Raw genomic sequence first — 18972 nt, 5'->3', positions numbered from 1 at the left:
ATAAGACTGCTTTAGATTATATCTATTTCAGCACACAGGCAAACTGAGGGGGGGCACTGAGTGTCTCTAGAGATTGAGAACATGGTTGAGAGAAGGTCAGGATGAACAGCTCAGTGTTTCAGGACACCAATGCTTTAGTTATGACCGGCGAAATTGGAGGGGATGTTGCCTTTTTGATAAAGGAGGACATAAAAGCAGTACTTGGAGGATATCCTTAAGAGATCATCTGATGAGGCCATTTGGGTAGAACTTGGAAATAAAATCAGATGGTCATCATGGTAGGGCTGTATTTATAGATTACACAATGGTTGGTGGGAACTTGAGCAGATGTGTAGCTATGAGAATAGCAGGGTCGTGCTATGAGAGATAACAACTGGGCCACCCAGAGTAGAAAAGTCTGGGATAGGGTGGAATTTTGGTGTGCCCAAGACAGCTTCCTCACACAACATATAGAGAAACCTACTTTATAACCAGGGCCTGACCAAGTGGGGGTGCTTGTACAGATATTTGCTTTGTCATTAACCACTGGTAAAATTTCATAAGACTGAAAGGTGGCCAATGCGGTTCCATTGTTCAAGAAAGGTAGCAAGGACAGACCAGGGAATACAGAGCAGTCAGCCTGACTTCCGTTGTAAGAAAGTCACTGGAAGGAATTCTGAGGCACAAGATCTGCCATCATTTAAATACTCAAGGCTTGATCAGGAATAGTCAGCATGGTTTATGCAGGGGAGGTAATTTGTGACAAATCCTTTGGAGCTGTTAAAAGAGGCAACTAAGGGGATAGATGAAAGTGGAATAGCAAATGTCTACATAGACTTCAGTAACAAGGTCACACTGGCAGGCTGATCTGGAAAGTTAGGTTGCATTGCATTCAGGAGGAGCTAGTGAGCTGAATTGAGGATGACGGTTGAAGTTCAACTCTACATCTGGAGGCCTGTGGTTAGTAGGGTGCCATAGGTGTCAGTGTTGGGACCTCTTATTTTGTATATAAATACATTGGGTATGAATGTACATGGCATGATTAGCAAGCTTACAGATGAAACTAAAGTATGGGTCTTATTGATAGTGAAGCATATTGCAGTGAACTACAAAGATAACTTGATCACTTGGGGAGATGAGCTAAGGAATGGCAAGTGGATTTCAATCTGGATGTGTGAAATCATGTGTTTTGGACATTCAAACCAGACTAACACCTTTAATATAAATGGTAGGGCATTGACAAATGTTGTGGAACAGAGAAACGTGGCAGTACAAGTGCAGAGTGGGAGAGATCAGCAGGTTGAGTGGTGTCACAACAATAACTTTGCACTAAACGTCAGTAAGACTAATTAATTGATCGTGGAAGGGGAAGTCGAGGGAACACAAACCAGTCCTCACCGAGGGATCAGCAGTGAGTCGTTTCAAGTTCTTGGTTGTCAGCATCTCAAAAGATCTATCCTGGGCCTGATATATTGATGCAATTACAAAGAAAATATGGCAGCAGCTATATTGCATTAGGAGTTTGAGGACACTTGGTATATCACCAAAGATACTAGTAAATGTCTACAAATGTACTGTGGAGAGCATTCCAATTGGTTACAACACAGTCTGGTGTGGAGGGGCCACTGCACAGGATTGGAAAAAGCTGCAGAAAGCTGCAAACTCAGCCAGCTCCATCACGGGTACTAGTCTCCCCAGCATCCAGAACATTTTCTAAAGGTGATACCTCAAAAAGGCACCATTCATTATTAAGGACCTCCCATCACCCAGGACATGCCCTCATCTCATTGCTACCATCAAGGAGATGGTACAGGAGCTGGAAGGCATATACAAAATGTTTTAGGAACAGTTTCTTCCCCTCTGCCATCAGATTTCTGATTGAAAATTAACCTCACTACTTTTTGCACTACTGATGAGTCCAAAACTAGATAGCACTGATAAAAGGGGGAAAGATTTGAAAGAGACCCAAGAGGTAATTTCTTTATAAAGAGGGCAGTGTGTATTTGAATTGAGCTACCGGAGAAAGTGGTCACGGCAAGGTACAATTGCAACATTTAAAGGGCATTTTGATAAGTACATGGACAGGAGGGGTTTGGAGGGTTATGGACTGATCATGGGCAACTGGGATGAGCAGAGAGTTGGCTGGGGTCAGCATGGATCAGTTGGGTTGAAGGGCCTGTTTCTGTGCTGTACTACTCTAGGACTCCAATTTTCTTTCAGTCTTATACAAGTGACCCATGATCTCAAAATTGGCACTCTTGTTCTGGATTCGTCCATCAAGGTAAACCACCCCAGAATCCACCTCCTCAGAACCTTATGCTTCAGCTACATCACCACTCACTATTCTATACTCCAAAAAGTAAGAAACAATCTGCTTAAAAGCAATCTTTCCACCATTATTCCAGGAGACAAAGTTCAAAAAGTTCATTTTATTGTCAAAGAATGCATGTACAACACAACTCTCATATTCATCTTCTCCAGATAGCTATGAAATACAGATTAACACATTCCCCCCTCCACACGAAGAAACAAAACTCACAAACCCCAAACCCCACCCCCATCCCTCCAACACACAAAATACTAACAGGTTGCCCACACAGAAAACAGCAACTGGAACATCAAAAAAATCCAAACCCCTCCCTCACAAAAACAACAGCAATAATATCAAACCCACAACACTCTCCCTTGCAAAAGAGAACAGTGACAATAACATCAAACCCCCAAACCTTCTCTCTCACACCCAGATCACCCATAAAGAAAAACACCAAGAATATCAGACCCCAAATTCCCAACTCCCCCCTCACACAAAGTAACATTTTGCCCACCCACCAATCAGCAACAAAAAAAACACAAAAATGGAGGCCAATAAAAACTACAGTCCAATCATAACAAAAAATATACACGTAGACAGGCAGAAACTCTCTTCAGTGGCAAAAAGATCAGTACCAGATCATACAGATTGAGAAAAATAACCAATTAACCAAAATTCAAGGAGAAATGTATGATCTAAAATGCACTACGAAAAATTGGCGGATGCAAATTCATTGAGATATTTCAAATGTTTACAGACAATAAAAATTTACAGAGAAAGGGACTAAATTCAGACCATAGGCATGATCTCTGAGCTCTGCTAATATAGCTGGAAGAAGACTGTGCAATTAACTCTCACATCTGTGGCATAGGACCACTTTAAATCTTCTATTGTGTTAGATGCTATGCATTTAGTATCTGCAGCATTTAGGATTATCAGCCAGCAATTATGCAGTATTAATAGAGATCATGGATACTGACTTTTGCAGTTGTAGTAGTACAAACTCTTACCGGGTCTGAAGTGGAGGGATGGGCAGGGAGATGCAGAGAAATGGATCAAAGGTGTTGCTCTGTTTCTGGCAATGGGGACATGTCAAAGATGACCTGAAAAAGAAAATGAGAAACAGCCATTTTCTAGTAAATCTATTAACGAATTGGAAGCACAACATCTGGGGCTCTTTCAAATGAGCTACAGCATACAACATTAAATCTAGAAGCTATCCTGCAGCAAACTGAAATATGTTTATCTGGACCTTAAAAAGGTCTTTGAAAAGGAGGGGTTGGAGGACAGTGGGGTTAATCTGATTTTCTTTTTAAATTATTTTTAGCCTTATTACTTATCCTGAACTTTCCTTGGAGGCAACAACCACCATTGATGGAGTGTTCAAGGATTTTGACCCTGTATCAATGAAGGTTCAGTTATATACTTCAGAATGGTCCTAGACTTGGAGAAAATAAAATTGGCAGTGTCCTTGTGCATTTGTTGCATTTTTTTTTATCTGCGTAGAACAGGTCCTGGATTAGGAAGGAGCGTAGGTGTGTTGCATCCAGCAGTTTGTAGTGTAGGCATGCACGTTTTGGTGGTGGATCAGGTGCCAAAGAAGCACACTACTTTGGCTTGATGGTATCAAGCATCTTGAATAATGTTCATTTGTTATTTTTCTAGTGTACATATCTAATTTTTTTTAACCATGCAGAAGTTTGTTACTTGAGGGTAACAGCTAAAAGCAGGAACACAAAAAATTCTGCAGATACTGGAAATCCAAAGCAACATACAAAAAGCTAGAGGAACTCAGCAAGTCAGAAGGCATCTGTGCAAATGAATAAACAACTGACATTTAATGCAGAGATCCTTCGTCAGGACTGGAAAGGAAGAAGGAAGGAATAAAAAGGTGAGGGGAGGGGTTAGAAGCATAGCTAGAAGATGATAGGTGAAGCCAGATGTGTAGGAAAGGTAAAGGCTGGAGAGGTAGGAATCTGAGAGGAGGACTGGACCATAGGAGAAAGGGAAAGAGGAGACCCAGGGAGAAACTGGATTGTTTCAAATATGATCATTTCTTTTTTTAGCAAAGAAAATTCACCCGAGAGAAGGTATCTCAACTTAAGTCTACTATTTAAATGGCACCTGTGTGAGTGTAGCATTCCTTCAGCATTCTATTAAGATGTCAGACCAAATCCAACTTAAATTTAACTCAGAGGGGAGGACCTACAGTGCATATGGGGGAGCATTAGAATAATTCTATGCCAACTGTCAGAGCTGAAACATGATTTTTTTTTAAGCCGTCAGCAAAATATTAAGTATCATATACCTTGCAGGCAAAACTAGATAACCAAGGGCATTTCCAAGCATGGGAACAATTAACTGCAGAGTACAATAATCTACATGGTGACATCATGCTTTCATCTTACAAAATAGCTGGCCCTTGGGAGAATTCATGGTACCAACATCAATACCAATACATCAACAGAAAAATGGCAGACTTTACAATTATACAGCATCTTGCACAATATCTGAAAGCATTTTACCTCCCTGTTAAGCTTTAATTGCAGTCACCGCAGCAAAATACTAATGAAGTTTTGGAGTACTGTAGCAACACAATATAATGATGCTCACTATTTCCCCTTTAAACTCTAATACTCACCTGTACTGTGCTTGAAAGAGCTCCTGTACAAAGCTGCTCCGTGCTGGGAGAGCTGGTCCTTCACACATCCCATCCTCATTTAATGGAGGCTAAGTAAAAGAAAAATATTTATTGTATAGTGTCCTACACAGCATAAAATATGGTTTTCTACAGCCAATTAACAACAGGACAAATGCTATGGCAAATTAACTGGTTTATTATCTCTAGATCAGATAGGAATTGACTTGCGTTCTATTAGAAACATGAGGAAAATTGCTGTTATCGTTCACTCAGCTCAAGTTACAATAAACTGTCAATAGTTAGGGGAGGGGAGGGGAGGGGAGGGGAGGGGAGGGGAGGGGAGGGGAGGGGAGGGGAGGGGAGGGGAGGGGAGGGGAGGGGAGGGGAGGGGAGGGGAGGGGAGGGGACGTTGACTCAGACCATGAGAGGCCTGCGTCCGGCATTTTCATGCCTTACAAGGTGCAGATTGGAAGTACATTGTTATTAGAATTGTTCTATTGGAATTGTTATTAGAAGACCCAATAAAATAACAATATAAATTAATATACACTAATATGGCAATATTATATATTAATATATAATAAAAATGAATAATATGCACATTTAAAAAGATCAAAGGCAGCAAAAGTACTGGGATTTTAATTATATAGACTAAAAATATCACTGATAATACAGATTTAGCAATAATTTTTTATAAATTCCTGAAATCCACTAAAGCAAGACATGATTGAAATTTTGAGGGTAATGGAAAGAAAAATCACACAAACACACAAAGAATTGCAGAATTCCAGGTCAATTAAGTCATCAACCTTTAGTGAAAAGCAAATATTGAAAAGAATATGTTACAAATATGCTCATATGGTCTGTCTATTGTGATTATCCAAATGCTAGCCAAAGACAAGGGGGAAAAAGTGTCAATGACCTCATGACGGTCATTCACTGCCTCGACTGCTTACTTTAATAAATAATGCACAGATAAAACATTCCCAGAAACAATTACGGTCTTAGGTCAGAGCAAGCAGAAAAGAACATTCTTTGTATAGTCCCCGAGCCATGAAAGATTTCATTTCAAAGAAATGTCGGTAGGCTGATATTTCCACGTGAGTAACATTTATTTTCTATTGCTACTCATATCCTATCATTCTGAATGCACTTCCTATATTCATTTCAAATATTCATCCAAATTAAACTAATGGGAAGTGTACTACATCCAACATCAATCTACATCAATCATTTTATTACTTGGAAAATTCCTTTGAAATTTTTTTGGAGAATTTGTGTGAAGCTTAGTTTCTGCGCCAGGTCTTCCAGGAAGCCCCTATAGTTGAATATGAAGCCTCTTGCATTTAATTTTTCTTTTAAAAAGGGATAATGTTAAAGACACACATCCATTCAACTTTGCTTACATCTGAGCTGTAAGCAGAAAAGCACTTGCATTTCTTGTGCTGATGGAGGTATATTAAGATGAAGACTGAATTTTGTCCTTTCTTTTGGTAGAGATGGCGAGAAATGGGCATATCTTGAAATACTGCATAAAAACACTGAGGATTCAGTGTTGTTTGCAAATTTTGAAATTACTGGGGAAGTTAACTTTCTTCTCACAGACGTTGCTTGACTTGCTGAGTGTTTCCAACATTCATGCTGTTAGCTTCAGCTACACTTTTTAAAAGAGAAATGCTAAAATTCCATGAGAAATGGTGTGTGTGTGTGTGTGTGTGTGTGTGTGTGTTTGTGTGTTTGTGTGTTTGTGTGTGTCTCTCTCTCTCTCTCTCTAAAATATTTGAAGGTCACAAACATCAGATTCAAACACCAAGTACACACTTTTAGTGAGAGCTTGAGAGCATACTAGGCTATTAGTCCTTTGCTAAGCTGTAAACAAGAAAATGCCCGGTGTAAGGTTTGCAAACAAATCACTTCTTTTCCTTACAAGATTTAAGCTAACTGGAGAAACCTATTCATGGCTTTAAGAAACTAGTTTGAGTAGGGGTACATTGGTTAAACATGGAATAGATTTATTGTGCAAATTGCTTCCTGTGCAAAGCAGCAATGCTTAAAGATTCTAAGTAATCTGCCACACAAAAATATACACGAAATTAGCAGCTAGCAATGGTATCTGATCCCGTTACCATAAAAAAAAGCTTTTCATTTATTGTTAGTCCTGCCTCAGCATTCTTGTTTATTCGCACATTCATAAATCTACTCTTCAATGGAACCCTCATTCTAATTGTCTAGAATGCTCTCACAAATGTCACTTGCATCAGCAACAAGGTCCTTTGAATGTTTCAACCTTCTTTCACATTTCAATCTCACCTCAATACAAAAAAAAATCAGTGTTCCAACTCTAAACATTTCAAGTAGAAAATTTCGTTAGTACTTTCCCAGTAGGTTTAATAAACTTGCTCCATTCCCAGATCATCGATCTGTTTCCAACAGCACCATTGTCGAAATTAATACCACGACCACCATATTCAGCAGGTTTTAAACACACCTGCTCAACAAGTTCTTTGAACAGGTCCTCCCAGATTACGAATGCCCAATTTATGTACAACCTGTACATATAGACAAGCATTCAGGGGATCAGCAGGATTGATTTGCTGTCTGTTTCAGGGCTGTGGACGTTATCCACTGCCTAGGAACTTGTCTACGGTCACAATACTGACTTGCAAACTATGCAGGTTACAAATGGTTCAATAACAGAATCCTGCTATAACGTGAGGAAGATCCATGGAAAGCATCATTTTTAACTTGGCTGACCATCACGCATTGTTTTGACACTTAATAACTTTAATAAGAGATAATACCAACTATTTCTTTAAATTGTCATTACGAAAAGATCAACAGAAACACATCAAGAACATTAACAAGGGCTCGTACATCTAAAAGTGTTTTACCATTTAAACTACGTTCTACTCCCTTTTCTGCCAATGGCCCCATAACAATCCAACTATAGAGGAAATGCCATGCACTGACTTTATATATAGCCAAATGCTAAACTATACAATAGCAAGTTATTTACATACTCCAGAGTGCAAGGAGTGACAAATGGGATGTGGAATTCTGAGAATATCATACCTCCAAACAAAAACTTTTTTTAAAATTGAAATTTAAAAAATGAAGCGTTTCCAGTGACAGAAGCATCAGTGACCATAGAGCTTAAGGTAAAAAGAACCCTTAGGGTCAAGTGATCATAAAATGATCAAATTCACCCTGAAATTTGAGGAGGAGAAGCTAAAGCCAGATGTATCGGTTTTACAGTGGAGTCAGGGGAATTAGAGGCATGGGAGAAGTGGCTGCCAGAATTGATTGACAAAAAAAAACAACACTGGCAGGGATGACAGAAGAGCAGTAATGGCTGGAATTTCTGGAAGCAGTTTTGAAGCCACAAGATATATACCACCCAAAGAGGAGGTAGTATTCTAAAGGCAAGATAAGTCAAAGTCAACATAAAAACCAAAGAGAGCATACAATAGAGCAAAAGTTAGTGGGAAGTTAGAGGATTGAGAAGTTTTTAAAATCCAACAGAAGGCATAAAAAAGTCATTAAGGTAAAGATAGAATACAAAAGGTAGCCAGCCAATAACATTAAAGAGGATAACAAAAATTTCTTCAGATACATGGTGTAAAAGAGAGGCGAAAGTGGATATCGGACTGCTGGGAAACGATGCTGGAGAGGCAGTAATTAGGGTCAAGGAAATGGCAGACAAACTGAACAAGTATTTTATATGAGTCTTCACTGTGGAAGACACTAGCAGTATGGTGGAAGTTCCAGGTGTTAGAGGCCATGAAGTATGTGAAGTTATTATTACGAGAGAGAAAGTCCTCAGGAAACTGAAAGGTCTGAAGGAAGACAAGTCACCTGCATCAGATGGTGTACACCTCAAAGTTCTGAAAAAGGTGGATGAAGAGACTGTGGAGGCATTAAGGATGAGGTCTCAGGGTAGTTGGAGGCACAGGGTAAAATAGGCCATAGCCAGCATGGTTTCCTCAAAGGAAAAATCTTCCCTGACAAACTGTTGGAATTATTTGAAGAAGCAGCAAACAAGATAGCCAAAGGAGAAGCAGTTGATGTTGTGTAATTTTAAAAGGCCTTTGACAAAATGCCACACACAAAGCTGCTTAACAAGCTATGAGCCCATGGTATCACAAGAAAGATTCTAGCATGGATTAAGCAGCGGCTGATTGGCAAAAGGAAAAGAATGGGAATAAAGTGAGCATTTTCTGTTTGACTTCCAGTGTCTAGTGATGTTCCATAGAGTCTGTGTTGGGATCAATTCTTTCTGTGTTATATGTCAATGATATGGAAGATGGAATTGATGGCTTTGTCGCAAAGTTTGCAGACGACACAAAGAAAAGTGGCTAGGCAGTTAGTTTTGAGGAAGTAGAGAGACTACAGAAGCACTCAGACAGAAAAAGGAAAATGGGTGAAGAAGTGGCAGATGGAATACAACGTCAGGAAGTGGTCATGCACTTTTGGTAGAAGAAATGAAAGGGTTGACTATTTTCTAAATGTAGAGAAAATACAGTAACTGAGGTACATAGCAACTTGGGAGTTCTTGTGTAGGATTCTGTAAAGGTTAATTTGCAAGTTGAGTCTGTAGTAAGGAAGGGAAATGTAACGTTAGCATTCATTTCAAGAGGAATGGAACATAAAAGTAGGATGTAATGTTGAGACTTCATAAAGCACTGGTGAGGCCTCGCTTGGAACATTGCAAGCAGTTTTAACCCCTTATCTTATAAGGATGTGGTGAAACTGGAAAGGGTTTAAAAGGAGGTTCATGAAAATGATTCCAGGATTGAATGGCTTGTGACATGAAGAGCGTTCGATGGCTCTGGGCCTGTATTAACTAGAATTCAGAAGAATGAGGAGCGACTTCATTGAAACCTATAGAATGATGAAAGGCCTTGATAGAGTGAATGTGGAGAGGATGTTTCCTATGGAGGGAGAGTCTAAAACCAGAGGACACAGCCTCAGAATAGAGCGGCATCCTTTTAAAACAGACATGGTGGATCTGTGGAATTCTTTGCCACAGGCATCTGTGGAGGCAAAGTATTAATGTATATTTAAGGCAGAGGTTGACAGATTCTTGATCGGTCAGGGCCTGAAGGGATATGGGTAGAAGGCAGGAAATTGGGGCAAAGAGGAAAATTAGATCAGAAATGATGAAGTGGCAGAGCAGACCCGATAGGCCAAATTCTGCTCCTATATCTTACAGTCTTACATAAAGTGTTTGGCAGAAGTTGAAAGGGAAAGGGTAATAAATGTAATAATGACTTCCAAAAGAGAACCAGAGAATCTAAAAATGGTATAGATAGATAATTTGACAGTTTGAGCAAAAGGTCTGCATAGCCAAACGATCCCCTATTGTGACCCAAATAGATAGCCACATTAATTATTTAAACAGTGTACTAGAGAAATTCAGTGGGAGAGAAAAATTGTCACGTTTTGGGTTGATACCTCATAAAAGGAATCAAGTTCATACCTTGGCAGGAGGTCTCACATTTGTTAAAACAATATTATTCAGGTCTTCGTGGACTCTGTCTAGAAGCCACAGGAGAAACTCTTGAGCATCATGCTGCGAATTGCCACGATACTGGAAAGCATTTTTGGATACAACATTCTGAAAGACAAAATAAAAATAGCTAGGATACAAATTTACACAAGAAATTATTTATACTTCCAATCACTCTAAATACCTACACTATATCTCAGCAAAATCCAACCTCCTATTCAAGGTAGATAGAGCAAACAAAAAAAAACTGCTTTTTGCATTTACCCAACAATGGAGAGGGCTTGCTATAATAACTTTAACACCCACAAGAATGGAGGAGAAAGTAGAAAAGGTGGTGTAGGACTGCCATGTGTAATTGCAGGACATAACAAAGGACAATGGAAAGGATTCTGACAGAAGACTTTAGCATTATACAAACATGCAGAATGAAGACTGAAATTAACAAGATCAAATTTACCATCTCTATACCTGCCTGCTTGGTAAATGACAATAATACATAATAGAAAGGAGCAGATGAAGTTCAGGTGCATATACAAAGAGCAAGATTAAACAATGTACTTTATTGTGGACTATAACATTAATAAGTGCTATTATTTGAGAGATTAGGGAATTTGGCTGCTTTGGCCAACAACTTTTGTTCCTCTAACAAAATTCACCACAATAATCACAATAGGTCGGCAGCAGATGCAATCACACTGGCTCTCCACATCCTTGGATCACCTGGACAATAGTAATACCTACGCAAGGCTGTTCATTGAACGCAGAGCTGTAATCATCACCGTCATACACTCCGTTTCAATCAATAAGGCTAAAAACCCAGGCTTCTGTATCTCCCTCTGCAACTGGATCATTGACTTCCACATTGGGAGGGCACAACCTGTGCAGATCAGAAATAACAACTCCTCCTCACTGAGAATCAACACTGGCGTACCTCAAGGATGCATGCTTAGCCCACTGTTTAGCTATTTACATCTTATTTGCACAGTTTATTGTTCACTGATCCTGTTTACAATTACTATAATAGATTTGTTAAGTATGCCTGCATAAAAGGGATCTCAGGGTTGTATGTGGTGACAGAATCAGAATCAGGTTTATTATCACCGGCATGTGATGTGAAATTTGTTAACTTAGCAGCAGCAGTTCAATGCAATACATAATCTAGCAGAGAGAGAAAAAAATAAAACATAATAAATCAATTACATATATTGAATAGATTTTTTAAAATGTGCAAAAACAGAAATACTGTATATTAAAAAAGTGAGGTAGTGTCCAAAGCTTCAACGTCCATTCAGGAATCAGATGGTAGAGTGGAAGAAGCTGTTCCTGAATTGCTGAGTGTGTGCCTTCAGGCTCTGTACCTCCTATCTGATGGTAACAATGAGAAAAGGGCATGCCCTGGGTGCTGGAGGTCCTTAATAATGGATGCTGCCTTTCTGTGTCACCGCTTCCTAAAGATGTCCTGGGTACTTTGTAGGCTAGTGCCCAAGATGGAGCTGACAAGATTTACAACCTTCTGCAGCTTCTTTCGATCCTGTGCAGTAGCCACTCCATACCAGACAGTGATGCAGCCTGTCAGAATGCTCTCCACAGTACAACTATAGAAGTTTTTGAGTGTATTTGTTTTCATGCCAAATCTCTTCAAGCTCCTAATAAAGTATAGCCGCTGTCTTGCCTTCTTTAGGACCACATCAATATGTTGGGACCAGTTTAGATCCTCAGAGATGTTGACACTCAGGAACCTGAAGCTGCTCCCTCTCTCCACTTCTGATCCCTCTGAGGATTGGTATGTGTTCCTTCATCTTACCTTTCCCGAAATCTACAATCAGCTCTTTCATCTTACTGACATTGAGTGCCAGGTTGTTGCTGCGGCACCATTCCACTCATTGGCATATCTCACTCCTGTACACCCTTTTTTCACCACCTGACATGTATGTACTCTGATAATAAATTTTACTTTGAAATTTGTTGGCAGAATTTCAGAGGGTGATGAGGTGGTGTCCAGGAGTGAGATAGATTAGCTGATTGAGTGGTGTCAAGACAACAACCTTGCACACAACATCAGTAAGGCCAAGGAATTGATTGTGGACTTCAGTAAGGAGAAGTCAAAGGAACACACCAGCTCCCATCGAGGACTCAGCAGTGGAAAAGGTAAGCAGTTTCACGTCCCTGGGTGTTATCCTGGGCCCAACATATTGATGCAATTACAATAATGATACACCAGTGGCTATATTTCATTAGTTTGAGGAGAGTTGGTATGTCACTAGACTCTCACAAATTTCTACAGAAATAGTGTAAGCATTTAACCTGGTTGCATAATCCACCCCAGACATTCTTCTCTCCCTCCCCACTCGCCCCCCCTTACATCCAGAAGAAAATACAAGAGCCTATACTCGCATCCATCAGGTTCAAGGACAGTTTCTATTCCAGTGTTATTAGACTATTGAATGGTGTCCTGGTATAGTATGATAGATTTCAAAATCTAATTCATTAGGTAGGATTTTGCATTTCATTCTTTATCTGCACTACTCTCTGCAAATATAACACCATATTAAATTTTTAATATTTAGTCATTTTTACTATTTTTACTATTTTTAATATTTAGTATTTGTAATCCAGGGAGTGGGAAGTGCAGAATCAAATATCGCTATGATGATTGTACATTCTAGTATCAATTGTTTGGTGACAAAGTATAAAGTAACCATATTCTGCACTGTTTTACCTTGTACCACCCCAACTCACTGTTATAATGATTAGATCGTTATAATGTGTTGGCACGTGGCCAAGTGGTTAAGGCGTTCGTCTAGTGATCTGAAGGTCGCTAGCTTGAGCCTTGGCTGAGGCAGCGTGTTGTGTCCTTGAGCAAGGCACTTAATCACACATTGCTCTGCGACGACACCGATGCCAAGCTGTATGGGTCCTAATGCCCTTCCCTTGGACAACATCGGTAGCATGGAGAGGAGAGACTTGCAGCATGGGCAACTGGTCTTCCATACAACCTTGCCCAGGCCTGCGCCCTGGGAACCTTCCAAGGCGCAAATCCATGGTCTCACGAGACTAATGGATGCCTATTAATTAATGATTGGATGAATAGTATACAAGATTGTTACTGTACCTCAGGACACAGACAATAATAAACCAAATTACCAATCTAATTTGGATTGTTGATAATATCTGCATCGATCACGACTGCATTAAAAAGTTTTTGTACTTTCCCCTCATCTCATATCATTCATATAATCTTGTATCTGGCCAATCATCTAAATGCCAGAAACAAGAATCCTATTTAATTTGTTACATTTTTTAATTTTTTTAAGCACTTCTCAACATCTTTTTGAAATACAACTGGATAAAGTTAATTGGAAGACAGAGTTAAAGGACAAATACAGAGACATGATCTAATGCCATATGCAATACGATACTTTGAGCTGCTAGGATTATAGGAATGCTGATAGAATAAACAGCTGCTCAAGGACATGTAATACAGGATAAAGGATTAGACTAGACATGATGGAATTTGATTCAACTGTCTACACTGCACAACTTTGCCAAATGTCTCCATCACATTCTGAATGCATTATGAAAGGACAGTCAATTACAAAAGGTCCATGTTAGCTTGACAAGCTAAATGGCTTTGTTTACCTAGCACATGAAGTTACAAATTTTCTGCATGTCACTCACATTTATCCCTTAGGAGGTGGTGAATCATTGGCCACTGAACTCCTTCAAATAAAAGTACTCCTTCAATGACATTATAAAGGTGTTCCAGGATAATGGAACATGCCATGAAGGAACCGCAAAGTATTAAAATTGAGATGCTCTGTGATTAAGGGAAATTCAAGTACCATCATTCACACACAACTGCCTCCTACATTCTCGGCATCAAGTGTTGTTGGTTCAAGAGGTGCCCTAGCAGTAGCTTATGCAAGTTACCAAAGTGTACACTACTTTATTGGCTGTATACCTTTAGTTTTCTGGCTGTGGGGGAGTGAATGCTTAGGTTGGTAAATGGGCTACCAATTAAGCAGCTGCTTTGCCTCAATCGAAACCAATGTTGTTGAGGCTCCCCACATCCAAATAAGTGGAAGGCATTCAAACACACTCTCGTTGTTGCCTTGTAGATAATGGAAATCCTAAAGGAAAACTAACACCTCCAGCCCACCCCACACACAAATATCATGCCTCTGACTTGTTTGTGTAACAAGAATAGTTGTTCTGCTTAATGCTGACCCCAGGATATTGATGGGTGTTGCCAATTGTGTGGCCTTGTTATCCTGAAATAAAGGATGAAAGATTACATCATTAAATCCTACAATGCTTCCCATATTTGCATCTAGAAACAGGGGTCAAAGTCCAAATTAAACACGTTTAGGAACAAGATGTGGAGAGATTTATTCATTCATTCAGGTGGTGGCAAATTTTTAGTATTTTTACCAGAGGGCTCTGATGTTCATTCAAACCAATATCGATACCTTAAATATTAAAAGAATCAGGGGATATGTTCAGGAAAATGCTGCCAAGATGACCACAATCTTGATGAATAGTATTGAAGGTTTGGAAGCCAAATGCCTACCCTGCTTCTATTTCTGATGTTACATGAAACTCATCAGTCCATGCACCAAAAAAGTTATTTAGGTAAAGCTGTAGGTAGGCATGTACTGTTTCAGTCGCAAATAGAATTGCAAAATATGTTGGAATTCAATATCCACAGCAACTTTATTTTATTGAACAGGAACAACTTAAATGTTGATATACATTCTCCATTTCGGGCATTGATTTCAATTTACCAGGCTTCCTTGATACCACATTTAGGATATTTGTAGAATGCCCATGAGATTACTTTTTAAAGCGGCTTGTGGCTGAGACACTAGGGGAAAGGCAATTCTGGCTTGGGCGTTGTACAATGAACCAGATTTGATTAGGAAACTTAAGGTAAAGGAACCCGAAGGAGACAGACATCTTAATAGGATTGAATACAACCTGCAGCTTCAGAGTGAGAAGATAAAGTCAGATGTAACAGGAACTCAGCGTGCGAGGCAGCATCTATAGAAAAGAGTAAACAGTCGACGTTTCAGGGCGAGACCCTTCCCTGAAATATCAACCGTTTACTCTTTTCCATAGATGCTGCCTGGCCTGCTGAGTTCCTCCAGCAGTTTGTGTGTTCCTTGGATTTCCAGCATCTGCAGATTTTCTCGTTTGTGTATCAGTATTGCAATGAAATAAGGGAACTAACAGATAGAGAGAAGCTGGACAAAGTTGATATAAAGAGGACACTAGCAGGGATGACAGAAGAACAGCAATGGCTTGAGTTTCTGTGGGCAATTCAGAAGGCACATCCCAAAGATGGATAAGTATTCAAAAGACAGGATGATAACTATGCCTGACAAGGGAAGTCAAAGCCAACATAAAAGCCAAATAAAGGGCCTACAGTAGAGCAAAATTAGTGAGGAGTTAGAGGATTAGGAAGTTTTTAAAAACCAAAAGAAGACAACTAAAAAAAGCACAACCAGCAGAGAAAAGATGAAATGTGAAAGTAAGCTAGCCAATGATATAAAAGAGGATATCCTGTAGATGTCAGACTGCTGGAAAATGATGCTGGAGAAGTAGAAATGGGGGACAAAGAAATGGTGGTGGAACTTAAGTACTTTGTGTCAGTCCTCACTGGGGAAGAAATTAGCAGCATGCCAGAAAATCAAGCGTTTCAGGGGACAGAAGTAAGTGCAATTGTTATTACTAAGGTGGTGGTGCTTGCAAAGCTGAAAGATCTAAAGGTAGATAAGTCACCTGGACCAGATGAACTACACCCCAGGGTTTTAAAAGACGTAGCAAAACAAATTGTGGAGACATGGAAACATAGAAAATAGGTGCAGGAGTAGGCCATTCAGTCCTTCGAGCCTGCACCGCCATTCAGTACGATCATGGCTGATCATCAACTCAGAACCCTGTACCTGCCTTCTCTCCATACCCCGATCCCTTCAGCCACAAGGGCCATATCTAACTCCCTCTTAAATATAGCCAATGAACTGGCCTCAACTGTTTCCTGTGGCAGAGAATTCCACGGATTCACCACTCTCTGTGTGGAGAAGTTTTTCCTCATCTCAGTCCTAAAAGGCTTCCCCTTTATCCTCGAACTGTGACCCCTCATTCTGGACTTCCCCAACGTTGGGAACAATTTTCCTGCATCTAGTCTGTCCAATCCCTTTAGAATTTTATACGTTTCAAGCAGATCCCCCCTCAATCTTCTAAATTCCCCTGATTCCCCTGCCATCCCAGGAATCAATCTGGTGAACCTTCTTTGTACTCCCTCTATGGCAAGAATATCTTTCCTCAGATTAGGGGACCAAAACTGCACACAATACTCCAGGTGTGGTCTCACCAAGGCCTTGTACAACTGCAGTAGCACCTCCCTGCTCCTGTACTCGAATCCTCTTGCTATAAATGCCAGCATACCATTCGCCTTTTTCACCGCCTGCTGTACCTGCATGCCCACTTTCAATGGCTGGTGTACAATGACACCCAGGTCTCGTTGCACCTCCCCTTTTCCTAATCAGCCACTATTCAGATAATAAGCCACACACATCAAAGTTGCTGGTGAACGCAGCAGGCCAGGCAGCATCTCTAGGAAGAGGTACAGTCGACGTTTCAGGCCGAGACCCTTCGTCAGGACTCGGATTCAGATAATAATCTGTTTTCCTGTTCTTGCCACCAAAGTGGATAACCTCACATTTATCCACATTAAATTGCATCTGCCATGAATTTGCCCACTCACCTAACCTATCCAAGTCACCCTGCATCCTCTTAGCATCCTCCTAGCATCCTCCTCGCAGCTAACACTGCCGCTCAGCTTCGTGTCATCCACAAACTTGGAGATGCTGCATTTAATTCCCTCATCCAAGTCATTAATATATATTGTAAACAATTGGGGTCCCAGAACTGAACCTTGCAGTACCCCACTAGTCATTGCCTGCCATTCTGAAAAGGTCCCATTTATTCCCACTCTTTGCTTCCTGTCTGCTAACCAATTCTCTATCCACATCAATACCATACCCCCAATACCGTATGCTTTAAGTTTGCACGTTAATCTCCCGTGTGGGACCTTGTCAAAAGCCTTTTGAAAATCCAAATATACAACATCCACTGGTTCTCCCCTATCCACTCTACTAGTTACATCCTCAAAAAATTCTATGAGATTCGTCAGACATGATTTTCCTTTCACAAATCCATGCTGACTTTGTCCGATCATTTCACTGCTTTCCAAATGTGCTGATATCACATCTTTGATAACTGACTCTACCATTTTCCCCACCACCGATGTCAGGCTAACCGGTCTATAATTCCCCGGTTTCTCTCTCCCTCCTTTTTTAAAAAGTGGGGTTACATTAGCCACCCTCCAATCCTCAGGAACTAGTCCAGAATCTAACGAGTTTTGAAAAATTATCACTAATGCATCCACTATTTCTTGGGCTACTTCCTTAAGCACTCTGGGATGCAGACCATCTGGCCCTGGGGATTTATCTGCCTTTAATCCCTTCAATTTACCTAACACCACTTCCATACTAACATGTATTTCCCTCAGTTCCTCTATCTCACTAGACCCTCGGTCCCCTACTATTTCCAGAAGATTATTTATGTCCTCCTTAGTGAAGATAGAACCAAAGTAGTTATTCAATTGGTCTGCCATGTCCTTGTTCCCCATGATCAATTCACCTGTTTCTGACTGTAAGGGACCTACATTTGTCTTAACCAATCTTTTTCTTTTCATTTATCTATAAAAGCTTTTACAGTCAGTTTTTATGTTCCCTGCCAGTTTTCTCTCATAATCTTTTTTCCCTTTCCTAATTAAGCCCTTTGTCCTCCTCTGCTGGACTCTGAATTTCTCCCAGTCCTCAGGTGTGCGCTTTTTCTGGCTAATTTGTATGTTTCTTCTTTGGAATTGATACTATCCCTAATTTCCCTCATCAGCCAAGGGTGCACTACCTTCCCTGGTTTATTCTTTTGCCAAACTGGGATGAACAATTGTTGTCGTTCATCCATGCGATCTTTAAATACTTGCCACTGCATATCTACCGTCAGCCCTTTAAGTATCATTTGCCAGTCTATCTTAGCTAATTCACGTCTCATACCTTCAAAGTTACCCTTTTTTAAGTTCAGAACCTTTGTTACTGAATTAACTATATCACTCTCCATCTTAACGAAGAATTCCACCATATTATGGTCACTCTTACCCAAGGGGCCTCACATGACAAGATTGATAACTAACCCTTCCTCATTGCTCAATACCCAGTCTAGAATGACCTGCTCTCTAGTTGGTTCCTCGACCTGTTGGTTCAGAAAACCATCCCGCATACATTCCAAGAAATCTTCTTCCTCAGCACCCTTACCAATTTGGTTCACCCAATCTATACGTAGATTGAAGTAACCCATTATAATTGCTGTTCCTTTATTGCACACGTTTCTAATTTCCTGTTTAATGCCATCCCCAGCCTCACTACTACTGTTAGGTGGCCTGTACATAACTCCCACCAGCATTTTCTG

General features: G+C 40.2%; 1 protein-coding gene across 3 annotated transcripts in view; it reads right to left on the bottom strand.

Moving 5' to 3' along the window:
* Positions 1-18972, bottom strand: part of usp31 (ubiquitin specific peptidase 31) — a 165804-nt gene that overhangs the window by 65801 nt on the left and 81031 nt on the right. For all 3 annotated transcript variants that reach the window (XM_072268484.1, XM_072268482.1, XM_072268483.1), the window contains 3 exons: positions 10411-10548; positions 4932-5020; positions 3301-3393 (listed from right to left, as the gene is read on the bottom strand). In XM_072268484.1, coding sequence (XP_072124585.1) covers positions 3301-3393; positions 4932-5020; positions 10411-10548 — 320 coding nt within the window. The remainder of the gene's footprint in view (positions 1-3300; positions 3394-4931; positions 5021-10410; positions 10549-18972) is intronic.

Source organism: Mobula birostris, chromosome 9 (genome assembly GCF_030028105.1).
Source record: "Mobula birostris isolate sMobBir1 chromosome 9, sMobBir1.hap1, whole genome shotgun sequence".
NCBI lineage: Eukaryota > Metazoa > Chordata > Chondrichthyes > Myliobatiformes > Myliobatidae > Mobula > Mobula birostris.
This window is presented reverse-complemented; position numbering and strand designations above follow the sequence as displayed.